This window comes from Saccopteryx leptura, chromosome 4, assembly GCF_036850995.1.
Source record: "Saccopteryx leptura isolate mSacLep1 chromosome 4, mSacLep1_pri_phased_curated, whole genome shotgun sequence".
Lineage (NCBI taxonomy): Eukaryota > Metazoa > Chordata > Mammalia > Chiroptera > Emballonuridae > Saccopteryx > Saccopteryx leptura.
Window position 1 is genome coordinate 170,439,138 of NC_089506.1, and position 16,821 is coordinate 170,455,958.

The 16,821-nt window shown below is 51.2% G+C and overlaps 1 protein-coding gene across 3 annotated transcripts in view; it reads right to left on the minus strand.

The window, feature by feature from the left end:
* The window catches only part of MCC (MCC regulator of WNT signaling pathway), a 521,764-nt gene that overhangs the window by 23,163 nt on the left and 481,780 nt on the right, over positions 1-16,821 (minus strand). For all 3 annotated transcript variants that reach the window (XM_066382027.1, XM_066382028.1, XM_066382029.1), the window contains 2 exons: positions 14,692-14,898; positions 10,986-11,086 (listed from right to left, as the gene is read on the minus strand). In XM_066382027.1, coding sequence (XP_066238124.1) covers positions 10,986-11,086; positions 14,692-14,898 — 308 coding nt within the window. The remainder of the gene's footprint in view (positions 1-10,985; positions 11,087-14,691; positions 14,899-16,821) is intronic.

The window sequence follows — 16,821 nt, forward strand, 5'->3', positions numbered from 1 at the left end:
GAAAGAGATGATAATTTCTGTTTTGGACACGCTGTGTCAGAGTGTGATATTAGGGTGGAGATGACCAGTGGGCAGAGAGAAATGATGCTGAGACCATTTAGGGACCATGTGGAAGAAGCAATGGCACTGGAGTTTAAGTCATACCTGGGTGAGTAAGCCATGATCCCTGCCCCAGCATCTCCTGTGCTGAAGGAGGGTGGTGAAGGGGAGGAGGAAGGGGTGGAACCAGGCACATAAATTCAGGGCACTGAGAAGGAGCCACAGCAACAAAATAAGTGGCGTGTGTGGAGGTGGAGGAAGGAAACACCCAGATGCATTGTACAGACTCCTGTGAGTGCTGGGGGCCTGTGCTTGGTCAGGAGGGAGCAGGAGCAGCAGGAGTCCAGTCCCAGAGGAAGGAGTGAGGGAGTGGGGGGCTGGCTGTGCTGGGGGGGGGGGGGCGCGTGACAGGCGGCGAGGGGGTCAGGGCAGGCAGGCTCAGACCAGACACTGCTGAAGATCTTGGACATGGACAGCTGGCATTGCTGGGAGCTTTTAAGTGATGAGGTGTGGTGGCCACTATTCGAAAATGACCCCCAAGATACTGGCTCCTTAGTGTACACACACCTCCCAGCTAGTCAGCCAAACTCTAATCTAGGTGCTGCTACGCGGCCCCAGACAGCTGATCTAACTAGATGAGTCCTTAAAGGGACTGGGCTTTTCCTGGAAAGGGATCTGAAGCAGAGAAGGGATTTGATGAGAGAGAGGTTCTTGCTGCTGGTGCTGAGGATGGAGGGGTCTTTGAAGAAAGAATGCCGGAGTCCTCTGGGAGCTGAGAGCTACTGCTGGCCAATAGCCAGCAAGAAAACGGCACCTCAGCCTCACAACCGCAAGGAACCAAATCCTGCCCGTGGGCAGATTCTTCTTGACAGCTTCCCGGGGAGAATGTGGCCCTAAATGACACCTAAATGGCAGCCTTATAAGACCCTGAGCAGAGAAGCCAGCCATGCTGTGCCCAGATTCCTGACCCATGGAAACCAGGAGCATTGTATTAAGTCACTACCCTTGCGTTAATTTGCTATGCAGCAACAGAACATTATAGTACCAGGGCAGCCTTCAGATTTGCATCTTACAAAGTTACTCTGACTCCGAAAAGTCGCCCCCCCTCCCGTGTACTCAGTCTTTATTGGGAGCACACAATGCGCTCTGGGGTCTCCATTCTTAGAAAGAATTCCTTGACAGTTCTCCTCTGCCTGGCAATTCTTGTCTCTCCCCTAGCCCACTCCAATGTGGGGTGCTTGGCCTCCTTGCTTTGAAACACTTTCTTTCCTTGACTTTTACGCCCCCCCCCCCCCCACTGGCGGGTGTGCCAAGGTGTGTTATCTGGAGGTCCTCCAGTCACTGGTAATCCATGCAGTGGGGGAGGGCCCAGGCCGGCCATTCTCCTTGAATTCTGAGATGTTGCCTCAGCTGTCTTCCTGTGCAGGGCAGCTCTGCTCCCCACCGGGGTGCATCAGGTCCTCCGGGTCAGGTCCCTGGCCACGCTAACCAGTCAGGACCCATCTGCCCCGGATGTCAGCCCTCTCCGAGCAGCAGTGGCCCCGTCAGTCACCAGACAGATAAAGGGCACCTGTGCACTCCTCTGCTTGATGGGTTGGGCATATCTGTCCCTGAAGAGTGGCTACTAGGATTTGTTGACTGCTTTTCTTACCTAGTATTTTATGACCGCCTGGCACACATGCAGACACAGGTGACAGATCTCAGGTCCCTGAGGGGCTCAGCAAAGCCGCCGGTGGCCAGTGACTCCGTGAGCACAGTCTCCTGCGGGACGAGGCACCCGACCTCTGCAGGGGGCTGTGTCAGGCTGGAGTCAGGTCCTGGTCTCCCAGTGACTCCGTGAGCACAGTCTCCTGCGGGACGAGGCACCCGACCTCTGCAGGGGGCTGTGTCAGGCTGGAGTCAGGTCCTGGTCTCCCAGTGACTCCGTGAGCACAGTCCCCTGTGGGACGAGGCACCGACCTCTGCAGGGGGCTGTGTCAGAGCTGGAGTCAGGTCCTGGTCTCCCAGTGAACGGGGCCCTTTCCCACTTGGGGGCCCAGTGACTCCGTGAGCACAGTCTCCTGCGGGACGAGGCACCGACCTCTGCAGGGGGCTGTGTCAGGCTGGAGTCAGGTCCTGGTCTCCCAGTGACTACGTGAGCACAGTTTCCTGCGGGACGAGGCACCCGACCTCTGCAGGGGGCTGTGTCAGGCTGGAGTCAGGTCCTGGTCTCCCAGTGACTACGTGAGCACAGTTTCCTGCGGGACGAGGCACCCGACCTCTGCAGGGGGCTGTGTCAGAGCTGGAGTCAGGTCCTGGTCTCCCAGTGACTACGTGAGCACAGTTTCCTGCGGGACGAGGCACCCGACCTCTGCAGGGGGCTGTGTCAGGCTGGAGTCAGGTCCTGGTCTCCCAGCGAACGGGGTCCTTTCCCGCTTGGGGGCCCAGTGATGCGTGGATGAAGACTAACCCTAACTATTCGCTGTCCCCAGCACTGAGGAATACAGCGTCCTTACCTTTCAACCAATACAACCTGGGGTCTGTGCAGCCCCATCTCAGCACTTCATGTGCCCCCGGCATCTGGGGGACAGATGCATGGTCATGGACGGGGAGCACGGAGGCTCCCAGGCCCAGACCTTGCACACGAGGGTGGGCGTAGTGTTCAGGCGAGCCCACACACGTGGGCTTGGCTCACACTCATCTGTAAGCAAACCTCTGGCAGCAGGTGGGGTCCAGCAGAGAAGGTTAGAGACCCGTACTTTCTCACCGACTGGCTGAGTGACCGTGGGAAACCCCTCAGCCTTGCTGTGCTGCTCCCACCCCCGCCCCCACATGGAGACCACCCCCCGGGCACCGCCTCCCTAGGGGACGGCGGAGATGAGCGGCCTGCTCCACTCAGCTGCGCTCAGTCTCCGGACGGGAGGCACACACACACGTCTAAAGATGAGTCCCTTCAAAAAGTCCCACTTTAACTGCACAGATGCAGCTCACTTCTCTGGTATAAAGACATTTAGTCAAATTTTACTAGGACCAAGAGCAAGGGAAGAATCTGAGACGGAGAAGGTTTTGTAACACGCGGCCTGTGTGGACAACAGGACAAGAAGGCCCCTGGGGGGGACGGCTTCCATGCAAGACTGGAAAGCCGCTCCTCCAGACGGGGTTTGATGGCAGTACTGAGCCAGTAACCCGTAAACGGTCACGGCACGGAGGGAGGCACTGAAATCAGAGCAGATGGGAGGCGCCTAGTACACCAGGATTGGTGCAGTCTTGGCTTTGTTCTAAACGGGAAGGTTGGGGAAAGACAGGAGAGAGCAGGGAGGGCTGGTGTAAGGCCAGTGGCCACGGCCACCATCACAGCCGCCTGGCCCATGCAGGTTCGCATTAGATTCGGACAGACGGTAATGAAACAATGGAGCCACGAACTGGTGGGCCATCATCTTTATCCTAGCTTGCACCCAGCGGGCAAGAAATACACACACTGGGCTCCAAAATCCACTCATTCAGGGCTCACAAAGCTACTGACTTACCCGAGTTTCCTAGAATCAAAGGTTTCTAGCTCACCAGCCTTATTCACCTCTGTTCCCCATCTCCTTCTCTCTGCACAGACTCTGCACAAACTGGCTTCTCCTTTAGCATTCTGCCATCTTGGTTGCTTCTCCTCTCCTCCACATGGCCTTTATCTGCTCTCCTTTCTCTGCTCTCTCCTCTAATGCTAACCTCAGGAACCCAGAAAGCAAGCTCCCGGTCTGCCCCCATTTTATAGTGTAGAAATCAAAACCTTTAATCCAATATACAAACAAGGAAGTCTCTGATACAAAGTCACTTATCTGAGGCATAATGGGATTCCTCATGAGAGTGCACCACCCCATATCATGCAATCAGTCAAGGGTGTGGGGAAAAGCTTAGCCTTAAAACTAAGCCTTAGGCTATAACAACCTGGCATACTTACAGCCTGTCCCCCACACCCAATACAAACTAAGTGAGCCACATATATCATATTTAAAAACTTATTTGACCAACAGGTGGCAAGGCTGTGACGGAGGCTGAAGCCCAGGGAGGTCGGACACCAGGCTGGGGCAGGCCAGAAACCTTGGAATCACAGGCACTTCCCTCAGGGGTGGCTGGTTCTCCTCAGGGAAAGACCACTGCTTTGCCTTTTCCCCTCCCCACTCTCTACTGCTGTCTTGAATCTGGATGCCTGGGGCCCATAGTTTCCTTGTTTAAGGGAGAAATAGTTCTGAAGATTCTGGGAAGTTTCCCTTCACTGATTTCAACCACTAGCTCAATTTAATACCTTCAAAGAATGTGTTAGTGCCTGACTGGTAGTGGCACAGTGATAGAGCATTGACCTGGGATGCTGGGGTCCCAGGTGTGAAACCTCAAGGTTGCCAGCTTGAGCACAGGGTCATCGGCTTGGGTGTGGGGTCATCAACATGATCCTGTGGTCCCTGGCTTGAGCAAGGGTCACTGGCTCTGCCTGAGCCCCCAGTCAAGGCACGTATGAGAAACAACAAATGCACTAAAAGTGCTGCAACTACAAAGAGATACTTAATCTCTCATCCTTCCTGTCTGTCTCTCTCTAAAAAAAAGAGGTTTTAGTTTCCACTTGATTTTTAAAAATAAAAACATCCGTAAACCTCAGCCCTCAGGTGTCTATATTATATCCCCTCATGAAATGATTATTCCAGTTTTTAAGCTATATTTACAGTATAATTATGTTATTGCCCCTTTTCTGGGAGCCCTGTGGGCTCTTTCTTGGCTCCATATATCTCGGTCTTGATTAGAAATCCATGCTAACCAACTTAAGGCTGGTTACTGGAAATCCACTGTGCAGGACAGAGCAAATGAAATCTCTTTTTGTTGAGTCAGCAGACTTGGATCCTACCAGTGCCAGCAAAGGCCTCTGAGGTTTAGGGCAGGGGTCCCCAAACTATGGCCCGCGGGCTGCATGCGGCCCCCTGAGGCCATTTATCCAGCCCCCGCCACACTTCCAGAAGGGGCACCTCTTTCATTGGTGGTCAGTGAGAGCAGCACATTGACCATCTCATTAGCCAAAAGCAGGCCCATAGTTCCCACTGAAATACTGGTCAGTTTGTTGATTTAAATTTACTTGTTCTTTATTTTAAATATTGTATTTGTTCCCATTTTGTTTTTTACTTTAAAATAAGATATGTGCAGTGTGCATAGGGATTTGTTCATAGTTTTTTTTATAGTCCAGCCCTCCAACGGTCTGAGGGACAGTGAACTGGCCCCCTGTGTAAAAAGTTTGGGGACCCCTGGTTTAGGGAATTTGAACAACACAGGGGCTTAGCTTGCAGACATAATATCCAAATGGCTCCCAGCAGGAGGCAGGGAGATCCCGCATCTCTTGCTGCAGGCATAGTAAATCGCTAGGATTCCTTGAGGGCATTTCCTGAGTAGCTTCTCTCCTCCCACCTCAAGCCAAGGAATTACAGTGGTACCTTGAGATACGAACAGACCAACATACGAATTTTCTTTTTTAAACATATGAACTGTGACTCGGTCCGTATTTCTGTCTGAGATCTGAGCAAAATTCCGAGGTAAGAGTTGTGATTCGGGAAGCTGCAGCTAGTTGGCACACTGGCTCACGGGTCCATTATTGGCAGCACAACACCAGCATCTCGTTCTTTCTCCTGTATTACCCGCAGAATCAAGTTGAATTTTGTGTTCTGTACTTGTTCTTGCTTCATTTTTGCATTTTTAATTAACTTTTTTTGTGTTCTATCATGGGGCTGAAGGAAGTGAGTGTAAAGGACAGTGGTGAAAAGAAGAACAGAATGATGTCGATAGAAGTAAAGCAAGAAATAATAGAAAAACATCAGTGTGGTATACGAGTGATTGAACTGGCAAAGCTGTACGACCGCAAAACATCTACAATGTGTACCATCCTTAAACAAAAGCATGCCATCAAAAGCACAAATCCAGTGAAAGGAACTACAGTTCTGTCCCAATTAAGGACAAATATCCATGAAGAAATGGAGAAGCTTCTGCTGGTGTGGGTGAAAGAGAAAGAGCTGGCAGGAGATACTGTGATGGAGACTGTAATATGCGAAAAGGCACATATTATTTACGGTGACTTGAAGAAGAAAGAACCATCAACCTCAAAAGAGGCAGCAGAAGATACGTTTAAGGCAAGTCACTGCTGGTTTGAAAATTTCAAGAATAGATCTGGCATCCACTTGGTGGTGAAGCATGGTGAAGCTGTGAGTCCTGACGTAAACGAGCTCGTCGAGAAACAGGAGGAGGAACTCTCAACTGAGGAGTTGAAGGAGCTACAGATGATGCAACATACGGAGCTTCTACAAGAGATTAGTAGTGAGGAGGAGGTAGAGTCGGAGGAAGTGATTTCTCCAAGTGAAATTAAAGACATGCTAGCAATGTGGGAGACGCTTTCAAGTTTCATTGAAAAGAAACACCCAGAAAAAGTTTCAACTGGTCGTGCTTCAGCACTTTCTAATGACACTTGTTTGTCACATTTCCGTAACATTTTAAAAGGCAGGCAAAAGCAAACATCTTTGGATAGATTTTTATTCAAAAGTCCTGCAAGTGAAAGTGCCAAAAGTGCAGCCAAAAAGGCAAAAACAGGTGATGATTAAATGAAAAATACGTAATGTTAAGCTTACGTTAAGTTTAAAGTTAAGAAAGTGCATTTTTTTACAATTAAGTTTTTGTGGTTTCATTTTAAGTAAAGAAAGTGCAGTTTTAGTTTTGTTTAAAGTAAAGAAAAATGCCTGACCAGGCGGTGACGCAGTGGATAGAGCGTTGGACTGGGAGGCAGAGGACCCAGGTTCGAGACCGCAAGGTCGCCAGCTTGAGCGCGGGCTCATCTGGTTTGAGCAAAATCCCACCAGCTTGGACCCAAGGTCACTGGCTCCAGCAAGGGGTTACTTGGTCTGCTGAAGGCCTGCGGTCAAGGCACATATGAGAAAGCAATCAACGAACAATTAAGGTGTCGCAACGCACAATGAAAAACTAATGATTGATGCTTTTCATCTCTCTCTGTTCCTGTCTGTCCCTGTCTATCCCTCTCTCTGTACAAAAAAAAAAAAAAAAAAATTTAAGTAAAGAAAATGCAGTTTTAGTTTACATTTAGTGTTAAGAAAGTACAGTTTTAGTTTATGTGACTATAGTGCCTGCATCCCTTCCTCCCTCCCTCTTCCTCCGCCATTCACCTTCGTTAGCCGCACTCGTCTGTCTCCAAGGTAAGAATACTGTTCTAAATAACACTTTTTTCTTTTATTTCATATATTTTGTTATGCATTGGTAAAGTAGACATGTGTGTTTCTTACATGTTTTTTTTTCATAATTTAGGATGGTTTGGGGATGTTTCACAGGGCTAGAATGGATTAAATCTATTTCAGTTATTTTAAATGGGAGAAATTTGTTTGATATACAAGTTGACTGACTTACAAGTTCGGTTACAGAAAGAATTAAACTCATATCTCAAGGTACCATTGTACAATTTAACCACATGGCCAGAGGCGCTGGCCACCTAGAAACAGAGCTATTACCTGTGGGCAGAAGAGACAGAAGGTGACAGTAAGGAAGTCAGGAGGGCAATGCAGTTCCCAGGAGCAGCCTCAGTTCACTGTCAGCCTGGAGGCCACACTGTACTAATAGCCCCAGCTCTTTCCCCCTACCTCAGAAATGATGGGAAATGCGTTTTTTAAAAATCCCTTAACATGCCAGAAAGCAAGGAGTGTTCTTTGTGTGCCAGAAACAACGATCAATCATAGAAAAGTCTTTCCAAAAAAGGAAACCATAACTCAGAAGCAAACGGAAGGATGGTGCAACAGTAAGAACGGGACTCAGCCCTGGCCGGTTGGCTCAGCAGTAGAGCGTCGGCCTGGCATGCGGGGGACCCGGGTTCGATTCCCGGCCAGGGCACATAGGAGAAGCGCCCATTTGCTTCTCCACCCCCAACCCTCCTTCCTCTCTGTCTCTCTCTTCCCCTCCCGCAGCCAAGGCTCCATTGGATCAAAGATGGCCCGGGCGCTGGGGATGGCTCCTTGGCCTCTGCCCCAGGCGCTAGAGTGGCTCTGGTCATGGCAGAGCGATGCCCTGGAGGGGCAGAGCATCGCCCCCTGGTGGGCAGAGCATCGCCCCCTGGTGGGCGTGCCGGGTGGATCCCAGTCGGGCGCATGCGGGAGTCTGTCTGACTGTCTCTCCCCGTTTCCAGCTTCAGAAAAATACAAAAAAAAAAAAAAAAAAAAAAAAAAAAAGAACGGGACTCAAGCCCTGGCCAGTTGGCTCAGTGGATAGAGCACTGGCCCAGCATGCAGACGTCCTGGGTTTGATTCCCAGTCAGGGCACACAGGAGAAGCGACCATCTGCTTCTCTTCTCCTCCCCCTTCTCTCTCTGTTATAGTAACATAAAATCAAATTAATATAAAATGTAAAGAGGAAACTAAGATTGATTTAGGTGTAACCAGTTATGTCCTTTTGAGATAACTCCATATGTTTCAACTATGTGTGTGAATTAATGTGATTAACTATATTTTACACAAAAGCCCACTATGCAAGGCCCAACTGCCAAGGTGTAATGGGTTTACTCCCTTTTCTGGTAACGCCATCCGTCAACCCTATCAAGCCCATGTGTGACTTATTTTTGAAGTGTGATCATGTAACCCTATGACCTGACGAATGGCTAAATCAGATTAAGGTAGCTGGGGTGAAGATTGAGGCAGTCTCCTGAGACTCCACTGAGACCCCTCGGCAACTGCCACGAAGCACTCTGCCTCTCCAAGCAAGTTCACTCGGGACCCCACTGAAGTGAGGACCTAGACAGAGCCGGCCACGCGTCCTAACCATGAGTGAATTAAAGTCTGTGTTCTTTAGCTTGCTATGAGTGTCTCTGCCTATTCAGTTGAGGCCTCATTACTTTCATTTTACACTGTGAATTACCTAACGAACCCAGCTATAACTTAATTATAACCAACTAAATAGTTTATCACGACAATCTTTCTTCCCCTCTCGTAGCCAGTGGCTCTACTAGTCTGAGCATTGGCCCTGGGTGCTGAGGATAGATCAGTGGTCCGAGCGTCAGCCCCAGATGGGAGTTGCCAGGTGGATCCCAGTTGGGGCACATGTGAAAGTCTGTTTCAATCATCTTTCCTCTCACTTCAAAATGAATGAGTGAATGAATGGGACTTATAGGGGCTCCAGCTGAGGTGCCGGCAGCAGGCCAGGAGGGCAGGTGCCTGGGTCAGACAGGCAGCCTAAAGAGCTGTTACGGGCCAGGAGGAAGGGAAAGCCCAGACGGTGAGCCACTAACCAACACCAAGAACAAGCCACAAAGCTCGGTTCTAAAAAGAATATGATGTGAAGAAATAGAGTCAATGCAGTAGACAAAATAACATTTTAGAATCAGTATAATAAATATCCTCAGAGAAAGCAAGAGGATATCATATCACTAAGGAGATGATAAATTTTATCACCAAAATAAAAGTGCTCAGCCTATAAGCCCAACACCGCAATGGACACAGCTAACGGGTAAGTCAGTGAGCTGGATGCCGGAGCTGAAGAACCCCTTAGAGCCGCACTGTCCGACCTGGCGGCCACAGCCACATGAGCACAGGGCACTGAAATGCGGGCTGCTTCGCCTTGAGATGGGCCATAAGGGTGAAATATGTATCAGATTTTGAAAAACTTGCTACAAATAATAATAACCTCATTAATATAGCTTTTAAAACATTGATGACGTTGAAATAATATTTTGGAGACATTGGGTATATAAAGTGTGCTATTAATGTGGATTTCACCTGTTTTCTTTTGATTTTTTAATCTGGCTACTAGAAAGTAAATCTACACCTGTGGATGGCACTCCATTTCTACTGGACGGTGCCCTCTGGGATAGAGGACAGAAGTCTGACAAGAGAGGCTCTGAAGATAGGCCCCGACGAATCCGAATCCGTCTCTCCTTGCAGAATGAGAGAGAGAAGAGAGGGGAAGAAAGACTAAAACAAGGGAGGAAAAGGTCCACCACTCTATTAATACAGGGGCCTGCTGAGCAGAGGGAGCTGGCAGTGCCCACGGAGGCATTCCCACTGACGCTAGAAACAAGGTAAAGACGCCCATTTTGCCTGACCAGGCGGTGGTGCAGTGGATACAGCATTGGTCTGGGACGTGGAGGACCCAGGTTCAAGACCCCGAGGTTGCCAGCTTGAGCGCAGGCTCATCTGGTTTGAGCAAGGCTCACCAGCTTGAGCCCATGGTCGCTGGCTTGAGCAAGGGGTCACTGGAATTGCTGTAGCCCCTCGGTCAAGGCACATATGAGAAAGCAATCAAGGAACGCTAAGGTGCCGCAATGAAGAATTGATGCTTCTCATCTCTCTCCCTTCCCGTCTGTCTATCCCCCCCTCTCTCTCTCTCTCTCTCTCTCTCTCTTTCACACACACACACACACACACACACACACGAAGACACCCATTTTGATCGTCACCATTTAACATTGTCCTGAAGGTTCCAGCCAACACAACAAAAAAGCAAAAGGACATTTCCTCTTTGCAGATGAAATGACAACCTGTATACCCGCCCATCGTGTCCCTCTGAAAGGTCTGGCACCAAAAGGGCTTCTCCATGTCTGGCCAGTGAGGATAGACAAATGTAGGACCCATCATCAAAGAGATGATAGACTTCATCACCAAAATAAAAACTCAACATAAGGAGAGGCCTTTCATTAAAGGTTTTTTGATAAAATATAAGACACTAAGTTAAATGTGGATTTCAGATAAACAAGGAATAATTTGGGGGTGGGAATTACAGAACAAAATAAAAACTCAACATGTACATAAGCCAAGCACCACAATGGACACAGCTGAAGCTCCTCCTTCCTGCGCAGGCCTGTAATGACCCTGGAGCACCGGCATGAGTAGCCAAGAGAACTGAGGATAAAGCCGTCACTCCCAGAATACACTGCTTGTCAGGGACACGGGAAGGGTGCTTACCGACGGATGGCATTGGCGAACTCCGCAGCCAGCTCACTGTCGCTGTACGTGGTCCTCAGTTCAGGCAGTGACAGGGCTGGGGAGGCAGCGTCAGCACACTCCTGAGAAGAGCAAACAAATTCTTGTCAGACCCGGAGCCAACGGGAAGTGACAGCCCCAGCTCTGCCCCAGGTTTGTGACCTCCATCAACTGGCCCGGGGGTGCTGATGGTCCCCATGTGCTCAGAGCACTCCCGGGAGCCAGGCACTGGCCTGAGTGGTCACACACACATCCTCACGTTTAATCGTCATGATCCTCCGAAGCGGTACTGTCAGGATCCCCATTTCACCAAGTAGAAAACAGGCACAGAGAAGTTACACTGCCCAGGTCACCAGCTAGGACATGGTGCAAGGAGGATTCAAACCCAGGTCACTGGCTGCAGGTCGGGGCTCTTCACCACAGCGTCAGCCTCTCGGAATTCATAAAAGACAAGTGGGAATCCTCAACGCCAGCCCCATTTCTCCTTGAGAGAAAAACCAACCTTCTCTCTGCTTAGAGGCTTTAGTGAGGTCAGGGTAATACTGCAGGAAACTCAGAAAGGAGGAGGAAAACGGAAGTGCACTCTGCTCATGTTATAGAATTAGACAGGAACACTGACATCACCCTCACACTTCACAGAGGAGGAAACGTGAGTCGGAACTCCCACATCCTAAATCCAGTGAGGACTGCACCAGGCAGTGGTCACGCCTGTCCGAGCACTCTGAAGGGAGGGCTGCAGCCACGCTGCACAGTGGAGTGGCCGGGGGAGGGTGCTCATCTGGTCATCTGCTCAACAAACGTTTACTGAGCACCTATTACACCCCGGGCATGAGAATAAAAAGCTTGTGACCTGTTACAGATGATAAATTTATTTATTGACTGTAAACAGTTTTATTGCGATGGGAGGAGAGCTACACAGAGTTTAGTGCTGGAAGTCCAGATGACTGGCGGGGCCTGTGTCCCCTCAGCTAGAACAGAAATGCGACCCAGGAGTCCCCTCAGCAGCGCAGCCATCGCCTGGACACCCTTCCCTCAGCCGTGCCCTCCACCTGCATGGCTCTCCTCCTGCCTCTCCGCCTAGCTGCCACCACGAGCCCAGGGACTCAGTGAGATCCCAACAGCCCCCCTTTGCAGACATCAGCTGCTGTGTGATGTGAACATTTCCTTAAAGACAGGGACGGCTCTGCCTCATACTGAGCATGCTCAGTAATCCCTGATGCACAGACACAAATGTGCAAAAGCCGAACGCAGCTCAGCTGAGACCTGGGTTCTAGCGTGTTGGCTGGAGGGGGGAAAGTTCTAAACCAAGCAGGACACCTACCCCCTGGAGCGAGAGTGGATGCTGCAGCTCCGAAGCTGGCCTGCCACCTGTTTTCATAAAGTCCACGGGTTAGGAATTGTTTTTCTATTGTTAAAATCATGAAAAAAAATATTAAAAGAATATTTTGTGATGTGTAGAAATGATATGAAATTCAAATTTCAGTGTCCACAAATAGTTATGAGAACACCGCCACACCCATCTGTGTCTGTATTTTCTCAGCTTTCCCATAATTCTACTGCGGCAGGAGTTAAGTAGCTGCTGCAGAGGCCGTGTGGCTTGTAAACCCAAATGTTGACTATGTGACTCTTGACAGTCTCCCAGCCCTGGCTCTGGACAATCTGCTTCATCTACCAACACGTAAGAAAAATGAACAGCCCAGAAGGGAGATTTTACTGAAATAGTAAATGGTTCGGATATTTGAAAGAGAAAAAGCCTACTCTAATTTCGTTACCTAAACAACCCAAGGTACCCTTATAAAGTATAGAGTACTCCTTACTCTAATGTTAAAAAAATAATCATCTGGTCTTTACCATCAGAGAGACTGCTGTACTTTGAAGCCATTCCACAAAATACAGTGCTTCCCCCAGTCAAAACAAATACCAAGAACTAGAGAAAATGCTCAGTGCCTGGGCCTTCTGGCCAGAACCTTGTAAGTCCATTTCCACCACACCCTCAGCACACACAGACACTGGAGCTGTCTCAGGCCCTGCCCCCAAGTGACCGCTAGCGAACTCAAGAGGCGCTGCACAGATGTTTACAGTGTTGGCAGGGAACAGAAGCCCCCTCTCCCCGCGCCTGGGAGCTACCTTGTGAAAGAGCTGTGTGCAGCCGCCCGCCCCCACGCGGGGCAGAGGGTCTCACAGGGCACTCCACACAGACCTTCCCAGAGCGCCCTTGTGTCACCTCAATGGCAGACCCTGGGCAGACCCCTCAGCAACTCCCCGCAGTCTTCAGGAGAGCAACCCTGGCTGACCCTTCCAGCCAGTGTTCCACTTCCTCTGCCCTCCGCGTGTTCCGTGGGCCCAGTGGGCTTCCTTCTTCTCCCCGCCCGCCCTCTTCAGGCCAGCTCCTGCTCTCCGCTGGCTCTGAGCTCAGGAGACCTGTCCCGAATCTCCAGACCTGAATTCTGGGTCAGGCCTGTGGCCCCGCATCACACTGGGACCCGATCCTCGCCCTCAGAACATGCTGTCCCTGTTCTGATCCTCTAGCTGCTTGTCAGTGTCCCCTCCCTGGAGTGGACACTGGAACTGCCGCCAGCGCCTCCCCAGGACCAAATCCCACTTATCAAGTGAACGGGAAACTGACCGAGAGGCAGCTGGGGTCCTGGGAGAGTGGGCCCAGCTGGGGCCACATTCTGGACGCCCTTGGCCCCTCAGTAGGGGAGAGGTGGGTAGAGTGCGGCTGTGGCCCTTTGTGAAGCATGCTCCAAAGTTCTTAGCTATTTAGGAAGGGACAGTTCACTGCCGCATGGCATCAGCAAGTGGCTCCTTTCTCAGGGGCACGACTGCCAGGAGACACCCCGCACTGGGCTGCCCGAAGCTGCTCGTTAGACCAGCAGGTCAGCATGTGCCCAGGGGTCTCGGACCTGAAACAAACTGGGATCAAGGGAAGCTAGCGCCTATGAGGAACAGAAAATCCAACGCACAGAATTCAGTGCCCTGGATCTAGGAATATAATTCAGTCCAAAGCTTTCTTTCCCTCTAATGCAGTATTTAAAATAATTCTGAAATGCAGTATGATGGAATGAGCTTGAATTCTAGGGGAAAAAAAGACTGTGGGCTAATGGGAGTATGTGTCCGCAAGCTGACGTCACCCGACAGCGAGCTACTCTGTGATATCTGGTGAGGAGTCCTTCCCCTTCCTCTGCCCTCCTCGCTGACGGCGGAACTGCCAGCAGAAGCCAAGGAGGCAGAGGAACAAGAGGAGGAGGGCCTGCGAGTCCAAGAGGGGCTGAATCCGGGTTCTGCCACTGATTAGCCCCGAGGCCTGTTACTTCCTCTGAGCTTCACTGTCCTCCTGTAACTGGGGAGAACGCTGCCCTCCTCGAGGCTGTGTGTGACTGGAACAGAAGTGATTCACTGACGACGGCGCTGTGTGAATCGGGAGGGACACAGGAGGTGAAACTGGCATTAGACCTTTGGGCAGCTGCACAGATCACTCCCTGGTAAGACATGATACGTGACAACGATTTCCACCATGACACACAGGGAGGTTTTAAAAAATGTACATTTGGTTTCTTTATACTCAAATGTCACCCTCTTTTAGATAACTGGGATGGCTTGCAGTTCCTGGGTAGATGCACCGGGCAGAGATAGCGGGACCCCCGCCGAAGAGCCCCCGAGCCCGGGGTCCCCCGCCCGGCCCTACCTTGCCGGACTTGTCCTTGCCGCCGCTGCCGGTGGAGCCGAGGGACCGCATGCGCTGCTCCTTGTGCTCCTCCACCTCGGACTTCAGGTGCTCGATGTGCACCAGGTAGGCCTGCTCCTGGGCCTCCCGCGTGCTCAGCTTCAGCTCCAGGGCCTTCTTCTCCTTCTCCAGCAGGTACAGCTGGGCCTTCAGCTCGGCCATCTCCTCCTGCGGAGAGAGCACAGGAGGCGCTCCAGCTGTGAGAGCCCGCCGGGCGCGGGAAGGTGGGGCAGTGGGCGGGGTCTGTGGCGTAACCCGGGACCTGTGCTGGAGTCAGCCCCTTGCAGCTGGGACCACGGCGAGGAGATGGGACAGCTGTCTCCACACAGGTGAAGGGCTGACATGCAGACAGAGCCCTGTGTGGTGTCACTCTACGGCCCAGAACTGAGATTAATGCGTAGACGACACAGGCAAGCAGACTGTGGTTCGCTACCGGGAGAAACTTCCTAATGGCTGGAATGCCCCGCCCACCAAGGGCGCCGCTGCTTTGCTGGGAACCCGTTTTCCTGCGTGCAGAGGCCAAGCGTTGTCAGCCAAAGAGGTTACACAGGAGGCGCCCCCACACGGCTGGGTCTGACCAGGTCCCTGCCGGCTCCCGTTTCCCTTTCCACTTTCCGTGGTACCAATCCATATATGCAATCACCCCTGACCGCAACCTTGGTGCCCTGAGCCTGAGTCAGCAGGAAGGGAGCAGCTACAGCAATGGGGCCACCCCTCCCCGCTCCTGCCCGCTTTAGGGAGCCCAAGTGAAATCAATAGAAACAGTCCTTTACAGGTCACTGACTGATGAGTAACTTCTCAAGGTATCTGAGTTTCTGCTGGAGAATAAGTAGTAACTCCACAATGAGACGAGGAGCCAGACAACAATGATAACCACCAGCACTTAGTGAGCATGTTTCAGATGTTTATACAAAGTCAGTTGTTTAATGCTCCCAACCTGAGATGGGTAGTAAGAGCACCTCCTTGTATGGATGGGAAAAGGAGGTGTGCAGAGAGAAGCCCATCTGCTCGCTCTCCCTGGTTGAACTGTGGAGCCAGAGTCTGTACCCAGGTTCCTGGCTCAGAGCCCAGGTCCTTAGCCACCCCGCTAACCCTGCCCCCTGCCCCGCCTCCTTTTAAGGTCAGCCCATGCATGACTGTCGTCACCTCACTTCTGCTGGAGGGTGAGCCCACCCCCACACGACCACGGTTCAGTGTCCCCAGCTATCTCTACAATCTTACTTAAGAGGAGTCTTCATAATGCTGAATCCCTGCCTTGAGAGGGATTTACCATGGTCACCAATTCTGGTCACCCCTGGAGTCACCCTGATCTGAGACAATAAACCACAGGCCTGGTGTGCTGCCTGAATAACCCAGCGCTGGGGGAGATGTTCTTGCCCTTCAGTGCGGGGGTGGGGACTTAGCGGGCCCCATTACAGCCTGTAATCCTCGGGGCTGGGAGGCATTCGACGTGGGCAAGGCAACGTGCTCAGGGACTGCTCACAGGAAGATGCCACACCTTTCCTAAAGGTGAGACAGAAGTCAGTGTCACCCCAATAAATTAAATAAAATAAATAAAACAGACAGAAAACCAGAATGAAAGGTTTCCATACACAAAACCCTTCTAATCATTTGCCAAAAGCAGCAGATTCTGAAGGTTCTGGAAACACAGGCTGCTGTTAATGTGGACTGTTATATCCAGAACAAACAAATAGATGCAAGCTTGAGGGAAGGAAGGAAGGGTGCCAGAAACTGAAGAGGGAACGGCTGCTCGAGGGGAAAGGGGAGGTGGCTATAGTGTCGGCCAGCAGAGGCTCCGAGGCTGGGAGGCCCCAGCGCCTGGGCGTTCAGACCTCTGCGGGGGCGGGGCAAGGGCCCGAACTGAGACCCAACGTGAGCAGGGCACTCACAGTGCTGCCCAGCAGGAGACTAGGAGTTTTCCTTTCCAGGGATGAGGCAAGGAAGCTTGTCATCAGTCTGGCTCTGGGTGGGGAAAGAAAGAAAAGCCTCTGAAGGAATTGGAACCACAGGCTTGTGTCATGTGTGGATGTGGAACAGGAATCCTGAGCCAAAAGGGTAACAAAAACTAATCCTAAATCTCTTAAGCCCACA